Genomic DNA, 9,833 nt, shown 5'->3' on the forward strand with positions numbered 1-9,833 from the left:
GTGATGAGTTAAAAAGACAACAAGTTTTTGATAAAAAAATCTAACAAAAAATTAATGTTGCTGTTATAAAATTATGTTTCTTAGCAAAAAACATGAATTGAAAGAAAGAATGTTCATGGAGGTGCCGGATTCTTTTATAGCATTCCAAGTATGCTAAATAAACTATTTACATAAACATCGAGTTACAAGGTATGTATACACATCCAAATGAAAGTTATCTTATATTTGAAGGTAGATTATTTAAAACTGACGGTACTGATTACTGTGATGCAGATAATGCTCCTCTTACTAATGATGGTCTTATGTTTCTCTTTAGCAATACCAAGTAAGGGTCTGCGTATCGTTACATTTCTGTATCGTTATCATTCCGATATGATAGCGGAAAAAAAGTGTCATCAGATTGAAGAGAGTTCCGGTATACATCGAGATTTAAACTAACAACAATTCCGAATAAAATTTTTTTACCTGTTTTCTAGCGTAATTATTACGATGACACTTTTTCCGCTATCATATCCGAAAGATATTTTTAGTTCAAAAGTAAATTTGTCACATCCTTGGGCTTTGTGAAGACTATGATTAAGCTGTGAATAGTGTTAAACAAACACAATCACAATAATGTCTGATAATAATGCAGCTTTAAGAGACAGCGCAGCAGAGGTTGGAAAACTAACACTGGGTAGAATTTATTTGTGGATGCCAGAAGTAACTCCTTCATTGAAGAAAAGTTTAAACTTTTAAAAACTATAGTCCAAAGTGGGTTTTGATACGACCCTACAGTTTTTAGGTATTATAAAATGTCGCCTAGATAATTTTGGATATACAGAAAAATGTCTAAAGTCTGTTGGAATTTTTGAAAAGTTATTTAAACAAAAAGTTTGAAAAACAGTTAAAACTTATCCAATAAAAATTAAAGCACAAAATAAAAAAACTATACCCATGGGTATAGTTTTTTTATTTTAGCAATTGCTAATTTCTATAGAAATTCCTAAAGAACTTTTTTATTTTACATGTATTAATATAAAAAAAAAGTTTTATAGCAAGTTCTATAGAAATTATTAGATATTCTATAGAAGTTCTACAGAATTTCTATAGAATTTCTATAGAATTTCTATAGAATTTCTATAGAATTTCTATAGAATTTCTATAGAATTTCTATAGAATTTCTATAGAGATTCTGTAGAACTTCTATAGAATGTCTATTATAGAAGTTCTACAGAATTTCTACAGAATTTGTATAGAATTTTCTATAGTTATAGAAGTTCTATAGATTTTCTATAAAACTATTTTATTTTTATAGGAGTTCTATAAAAATAATTGAGTTCTATAAAATTCCTATACACAATTTCTTGAAGTCTATAAAAATTTCTATAGACTTCAAAATATATTTTGAATTTCTATAGACTTCAAGAAATTGTCTATAGAAATTTTATAGAACTAAATTATTTTTATAGAACTCCTATAGAAATGAAATGGTTTTATAGAAAGTTTGTAGAACTTTTTGTCCTGGTTTCTAGAAACTTTATCTATAGAATTGATCTAATATTAGATCGTAGAGATATTCTACAAAAGAACATATGTCTTGAGAAAATAACGTCTATTGAATTTTATATTGTGGATTTTTATATAAAAAATTGTTGTAACATAATGCTACAATAATGTTTTATATAAATGATATTTTAATATGTATACATAAATAGGCTAATTTTATCTTTTTAAATAAATAATTGTGAAGCTGTATCAACTTAATATTTAGGAACTTTTTCTTTTGACTTTTAGTGGTTCATTTCTTTACTTAAACTTGAGGGAAACGTTCACCGAGGCCACTATATATAAATTATGCGTGTATTTGTGTGTTTATTTATATATATACAGTACTGTGAATAAGTTTTAGCCCACTTATTAAAACTCATGTTTTTTTAACAGCTTTTGAATAATAGCTTCTGATTATTTTTTATGTAAAATAATGTCTAACTTCAAACAATATTAAACACTATTTTAACAAACAAAAGCAATATTTATCAAAATTTTACATCGATTTTTGTATTTAAATATATAACGTGTTTATTTTTATTGTGTGCTGATCTAAACCCAATTCGTATCAGCTCGTTTGTTTTTAGTTTGATCTTGCATTTTGTTTATTTATTGCTGTGAAGGCTTCATATTAGATGATAGTACAGTTTACTAAGATATTTCATAGATACTGTGTGTTTAATGTTATTTTTTGTTTTTTTAAGAGCGAAACTTCTAATTTGTTTTTTTTGTTTTTTTTTTGTTTTTGTTTTTTTTCTTTTGTATTATTATTTTTATTGTTATTTAAGTAATAAAATGGGTAAAATTATACTACTGGAACATAAAAAAAAATTATTGTGCTTCATGAAGAAGGCTATTCTCAACGATAAATTGTCCAAAAAACAAAATATTCAAGGACAGTCATTAGAGAAATTATAAAAAAATTTAAAAACACAGGATCTCTTGAGGATAAAATTCGAAGTGGAAGACCTCCAAAGCTTACAAAACATGAGATAAAGTATTTAAAAAATGTGTCTCTGCAAAATCAGAAAAAAAACCCCATTAAACTAGCCCAAGACATTCAGGCTGCGACTGGGGCAAATGTTTCCTCATCTTGCATTCAATGACATTTGCTAAAAGCTGGGTTAAGAGGGTGTGTTGCAGTTCAAAAGCCTTTGCTACATCATGGCAATAGAGAAAAAAGACTTAAATATGCAAAACAGCATAATAATTGGACGCAAGGAATGTTAAATAGTGTACTATACAAAGATGAATCAAAATTTGAATTGTTCAGTAGCAGAAGACAACAGTATGTAAGAAGAAGGGTAGGAGAGGCTTATCGCCCTGATTGTCTATATCCAACAATCAAGCATGGTGAGGTTCTGTTTTAGTTTGGGGTTGTATTTCATCATCTGGAGTAGGTGATTTAATCAGAATTGATGGCAAACTGACAGGAGAACAGTATAAAGAAATTTTAAGACATAATGCAGTACCATCTGGAATGAGACTAATTGGTAATAATTTCATTCTACAGCAGGACAATGATCCCAAATATTGCTCCCAAGTAGCCAAAAAATATTTACAGGACATGTGTTAGGAGGGAGTTCTCAAATTAATGCACTGGCCTCCTCAAAGTCCAGATTTGAACATTATTGAACATGTTTGGGATTATTTGGATAAAAAAAAGGCTGAAAAATGTTGAAAAATGTTTTTGAATATTAAAAAGAGAGTGACACAATAATCCACAAAATTTCATTACAAATTTATATGAATCATTTCCCAGGAGATTTGCTGCTGTGATCAACACAAAAGGCAGATATACAAAGTATTAATTGTTTTTTCTTTTTGTATCATATTTTATTAAATTATTTCTAGATATTTTTGTTTGTAATATGTCTATAAACCTGATTTTTTTTTACTTCATAAGTCCTTTATATTTTTACGATAAAATCAAAAATAATTATAAACTTATGGTGGGCTAAAACTTATTCACAGTACTGTGTATATATATATATATATATATATATATATATATATATATATATATATATATATATATATATATATATATATATATATATATATATATATACACACTATAATTTGCAATTACATTTTGTTTGTTTTTTCATTTGTTTGATTTAAATAATGAATGGCTGAGCATCTTAATTGTTAAGTGCAAGTAATAATTCAAAAAATGTCAAAACTAAATTATTGTAAATATTAATAAACATGATATATATGTTGAGAGTGAACTAAAGATTTAAAATTGTTTAAAATAATCTTTTAAAGAAAGAAACTTTAATTTTCAAAATTAACAATAATAAAAATCAAATAGTATTAATTAGTAATAGTAAAAATATTTCTTATTATAAATCATTTGTTTTGTTGGAGCACTTTATTTCTATTTTATTTCTTTTATGGCTGGTATAAACAGAAAATTCATTTAATTTTCCCATTTGTCTGTGGCAAACTTTATATTATCAGTATTTTAATATTTTTGTTATTACAACATAAAGTCAAAGTGTCTGACTTCCTTATTTTTGACTGGTATAAATTAAATGACTACATCACTTTTGACTTGTATAAATTAAATGTAAGAAATTTAAAAAAGAACAACTATAGAGGACAATAATAATTAAAGGATTATTGTAAAAAGAAGAATATTTTGTTTTATAAATTTGTTAACATCATTTATTGTTATTTAGTTTTTTTTTTCACTTTTTGAAATAGCAAACAAAAGACTTAAATTAAAATAAATTTTGAATGTTCTATTTACAATTTTGTTGCTGATAATTCTATTGAAGTATTATTTTAATCTTTCTTTTTTGATAAAATAGAAAAGTTTGATAGAGTAAAGGTATAAAATCTTTTTAACAATAAATACTTATTATTAGTTAACTAATTTCATTTAGGTTGGTTGAACTGACTGGATTACAGGTCCTGTTATATTTGGAGAAAACATTGTTGTACAGTGGCCATCAAGTCATTTCAATGCACTGTTGCAGAACCAGGCGTTAAATTCTGGTTTTCCTACTTGGAAAAATTATGAGGCAAAGGTCTTGATATTGGGGGGTAAGCAGAATTTATGATATATATACATTTATATGCAGGTGGAAAAATATTTATAATATTTTATATTTTAAATAATTAAGATGATTTGAAGGAGCTGAACAATCAAGCAAACGCCCTTGTAAAAGTTGTTCCACCATTACCAATTCAGGTAACTTTAAGTGTGTAGTTATGATTAACATTTTTATGAATGTTAAATACTATTTTAAAACTGTTTATGAATGTTAAATACTGTTTAAAAATATTTCATTCTATTTTATCAGCTTTTTTTAGAAATACGGTAGTAAAAGTTGTGCAAAAGCTAAATGATTGCGTGTTGTAGAAAACATTAAACTTCTTAAAAACATTGTATATTTATTGTATATTATAAATACTTATAATTTTAATTATGGGTTTGCGGTAAATTCTTTTTAATTTAATAATAAGCTTTGTTGAATTCAGTATTCCTTTATGTTCTTATTTTAGAATGCAGATAAAGTTGCTTTAGAAATTAAACTTGATGAACTGAAAGAAGAGAATAAAGTTTTAAGAGCACAACTGCAAGTAAGAGCTACAGGTGTCTTTAAAGTTATACATATCTACATTTTTGTATATGTATGTATGTATGTATGTATGTATGTATGTATGTATGTATGTATGTATGTATGTATGTATGTATGTATGTATGTATGTATGTATGTATGTATGTATGTATGTATGTATGTATGTATGTATGTATGTATGTATGTATGTATTTATGTATATATGTATGTATGTATGTATGTATGTATGTATGTATGTATGTATGTATGTATGTATGTATGTATGTATGTATGTATGTATGTATGTATGTTTGTATGTATGTATGTATGTATGTATGTATGTATGTATGTATGTATGTATGTATGTATGTATGTATGTATGTATGTATGTATGTATGTATGTATGTATGTATGTGTATATAATTGTAAATATATATATATATATGTATATATATATATATATATATATATATACATATATATATGTATGTATATATATATATGTAGAAGATACAGCGAAAGATGACAACTTTGTTGGTACTTAAAGTTTCATACCAGCATATATATATATATATATATATATATATATATATATATATATATATATATATATATATATATATATATATATATATATATATATACAGGGCTCCACATTTTTGTAGTTTGGAGGGGACTCCATAATGTCATTTTAACTTTAATGAAGTTATAATAGCTGTATTGTATTTAAGGGGATCTTAAAGAAAAGGAATGCAATGAAAATAGTAAGTAAAGCTTTGAATTGCATTTAAAAGTAATTTATACATTGTTAAAAAATTTTAAATGATTATTTAATTAGGATTTGCTCAACTTCTCACTACGATGGAGACATCAATGAAAAAGCATTCTGAATATGAAAAAGTGAATTTTATTTTGTATTCTATTTGCCTTTATTGTTTCTGAAATGCATTGCATTTAATAATATTAATTTTATTATTTTAACTTATTTACTTTAATGACTTTTTTAGGGATTATTTTTGTGTTAAGTTCATTAGAAAAATCAACCCAGGACTTATCCAATGTAGTTTTGGAGTTAAACAAGCCCCATGATCTATCTTCTTTAACACATCATATACCAAAATTGACAAAAAGTCTTACTTCTAACTCAAATCAATATTCGGATTTATTAAATGATTTATCAAATCAATCTGTTGAATTAGAAAATACATGTGGCTTCAATGTCACTCAAAGTTTTCATTCATCTTTTCAGAAGTGGAAGGCACCCAGCACTTCATATGGGTCTAGTAGAGCAACCTCCCACACTCTCAACTCTTCTGATATGTCTGATCAACTTAATCATTCATTTAGTATAACAAATAGTAATGCGTTTAATGACAGTCTTGTTTCTAAATCAAATCTTACTGAAACTCCTGTTTGTTTATCCATTCCAATCTGGAAAGAACCTAACTACCCAGGCGGATCTAGTTGAGTAAGAATTTTCATGTTGCAAAATTTATCTATTTCTTTATTTATATGTTTAACTATATAAATTTTATTCATAGTACTTTTACTTTGTAATTTAGAAACAAATAGTGCCAGGTCACAAAATATACATTGACCATGTAAAATTCAGCAAATGTAACAAATCGCATGGTACAAATAGATTTGTAAACAATCTTTTGGTGTCATTGGTGGGAAACACAGACTATCTAAGAAGTGTCAGTTTTTCTGGCAAGCAAAGTAATGCTCACTCTGACAAAGTAGCAAAACCCAAAATTTGTCAAGACCTTGTTGATGGTGTTGTTGGTATATAGTTATAGCATTTGAATTTCTTTGTTAAACAAAAGAAATCAGTAAATAATTGAACTCTTTTGTCTTTTTAGCTTGTGCCTGTCAGATACTGGAAGTGTCGTCAAAGGATGTGCAAACAGCAATCAAAATAAAATTAAATATTGCTTCGAAAATTAAGAAGAGTTAAAATATGAAAGCTGTTCTAAGAATGTACATAGTGTATTTCTGTCTTTTTTGATTATTTAGTATAAAGTCATTTGTTTTAAAAGTTTATAAATGCTCTTTTTCTTATTTTTTCTCCCAATAGCAAATATTCCTTATATGTAATACACAGATGGTTTGTAGAATATCATAAAATGTCTATAAAATTGCTATATAGCAATTTTATTGTCTATAATATATGTAGTATATTATATATGTAGTATATAATATATGTAATATATAATATAGACTATAATTGATGGAATATATTCCATCGAATCTATAGACCATCTAAATGATAATAGAAAATATTTTCTATTCACTCTCGAAAAATACGATCTATGGAAACCTCTATAGACTTTCTGTAGTTAAATTTCTATAGACCATGTTTCAAAAGCCTATAGAAAATGGTATTGATCTTTTTTATAGAAACTTCTATAGACTTTCAATTGCATATTCTGTAGACTTTTAGCAGTTGAATTTCTATAGGCAATATGTTCCAAAAGCCTATAGAAAAAAGGTTTGATTTTTTGTATAGAAACTTCTATAGACTTTCAATTGCATATTCTATGGACTTTTAGTAGTTGAATTTCTATAGATAATAAGTTCCAAAAGCCTATAGAAAAAAGGATTGATTTTTTGTATAGAAAATCTATACATATTTTGTCCTGGGAAAGATTTAATAGAATTTCTATAAGATCTTATAGAATTTCTATAGACCATATGTTTCAAAAGTTTATAGAAGTTCTATAGAACTTTTTTTCCTGGCTATGTTAATTAGTTATATTTTATGTTTGAATACAAAAAATAATGAAATTGCATAATTTAAATTAAATTATAACTATTTAATCTATTAATAGTTTTTGATGCAAATTCAACAACACTGGATTTTAGCTGTTTTGAATAATTTATATGGTTAATTCTTCGTTTGTATTTATTCCGCTTTTTTTTTTAACTCTTGATGAATAGTTTCTCCTGTTTGCTTAGAGTAAACTCTTCGGCCTCGTTTGGTAGAATGAAGAAAAGGAAGTATATAACATTCTGCTGTGTGAACTTATCATGTAACACTGAGCTCAATACCCTTGAATGTGTCCTGCACACATTCAATCAAACTTGTAAAGGACTTTTTAAACTCCAGAACAGCAGTTTCGATGTTATCCCCTGCTACCATACCAAATCCTTCTGCTTGAAGGCATTTAAACTTTCTGAGGCAGTTTACAATTGGTAATAAGTTATACTTATCATTATTTAAAATATCCTCAAATATATCCACCACCTTCAGGAACTAACTTGCATTTTTTCCATCAAATTCTACGCCTTTGTATCCTCGAAACATGCAACTTGAGTGTAACCACTTCTCAAACAAAAGCCATACGCTAAGCAGAAGCACTGCAAGTTTATGTACTATTATCATTAAAACATGGAGCTCGGGAACAGGAGCCAACTCTTAAAGAAGAGTTTCAGGAACTTCCTCTTTGTAAAAAATTCTTGGATTTATGACATTTTTGAAGTGATATTTTCAACTTCTTCGTTCCATTAAGGGTAAAGTTGTTGCAGTGCTCATCCAAGGACCTTAATGTTCTCTTGCAACCGGGCTTAAGAATGCAGGATCCCTCGCAATATAAACAACAATACATTCCAGCATGATTACTGATTCCGAAAACTGAATTTTTACATTTAAGATCAAATGCAGTATAATATTTTATATCTTGTAAATTAAGAGACTCGATAAGCTTCCAATGATAACAGTTAGCTTCAAAAACCCTCTCAACAATTGAACAAGAAAGAATCTCTTTATTCCAGCATCATCAAGCTCTGAATGTAATGGGATTTTTTTTTGCTGATTAAAAATATTTATGGTGACCTTATATAATCCTTGACCTGAATTCATAGCTATCATCAAAGTGGAGTCATGTGGATCTTTTTCTCTTTCTGTAATAATATGCTGTATAAATGTAGATGTATAATTTACATGAACCAATTTTCTAGTAATAACTTTTTCTTTATCAATTAACTCTTCTGCTTTAGTAGTGTGAATGAAGTAAAAACAGTTCCTTCAATGCAGGTTTTAGTTTCTATTATAGCTCTAAAATTTTTTATTCAATTCTTTGAAAGCTAAAGAGATTTAACCTTATCCAGAGCAGTACCGAAGGACACCTATTTCAGCTCAATTTTGGTCACTTTTCTTGTCTGGAGTCCCAAGCGCAAAGTTTAAAGGAGAACCTTGAGTAGCCAGCTGAAACTTCTGTCCTCTGCAGCTATTTTCAGGCTCCATCTTTTGCTTAAGTATACCTGGTAACTGACACTAATAAAATATGCTTATTATTTTTAATATTTAAATATGTATTTGCTTAAATATGTCTAAGCTATTCTGCTGCTTCAATGAGATTTTTAACAACTCTGCTGTCATTACAGATGTGAGCTACTCCTTGTACTGAATTTTTTTCTTAAAAAAAAAAGTAAAGCAAAACTATATACTTTAGTTTAAATAAAAATAGGCAAATACTTTTCTTCCCAAAAAAGCTTCATTCAGTACAATAAATTTCATTCTATGAAGAAATATAAATATAAAATATTGGATGATGATAGTAATAAAATTCTAGCCTACAAAATAAAAGCATGCATATCATAGTCTGCAAGACTTTATACGTTCAGGAGCAGAATCATTTGAAGCATCAACTTCATATACTATGCAGTTGATATTTAATTTTCTTCTAAAGTACTATTTATTGGTCAGTAAGGGACATTATTTTAGCATCT

At 27.0% G+C, this 9,833-nt stretch overlaps 1 protein-coding gene and 1 pseudogene across 1 annotated transcript; one reads left to right on the forward strand and one right to left on the reverse strand.

Moving 5' to 3' along the window:
- Positions 1-191: 191 nt before the first annotated feature.
- Positions 192-7,140, forward strand: LOC145195460 (uncharacterized). The gene is made up of 10 exons (XM_090100936.1): positions 192-297; positions 2,901-3,023; positions 4,450-4,584; positions 4,665-4,732; positions 5,047-5,137; positions 5,834-5,866; positions 5,941-6,002; positions 6,110-6,570; positions 6,665-6,887; positions 6,965-7,140. The coding sequence occupies exons 1-8, from the start codon at positions 192-194 to the stop codon at positions 6,125-6,127; spliced, it is 636 nt and encodes a 211-aa protein (XP_089957062.1). The 3' UTR covers positions 6,128-6,570; positions 6,665-6,887; positions 6,965-7,140.
- Positions 7,141-7,898: 758 nt separating this feature from the next.
- On the reverse strand, positions 7,899-9,363 carry LOC149882647 (uncharacterized; annotated as a pseudogene).
- Between the last annotated feature and the right edge of the window lie 470 nt (positions 9,364-9,833).

Source organism: Hydra viridissima, unplaced genomic scaffold (genome assembly GCF_058129835.1).
Source record: "Hydra viridissima isolate aposymbiotic clone 2 unplaced genomic scaffold, HvirCarnegie_v1 scaffold_10, whole genome shotgun sequence".
Lineage (NCBI taxonomy): Eukaryota > Metazoa > Cnidaria > Hydrozoa > Anthoathecata > Hydridae > Hydra > Hydra viridissima.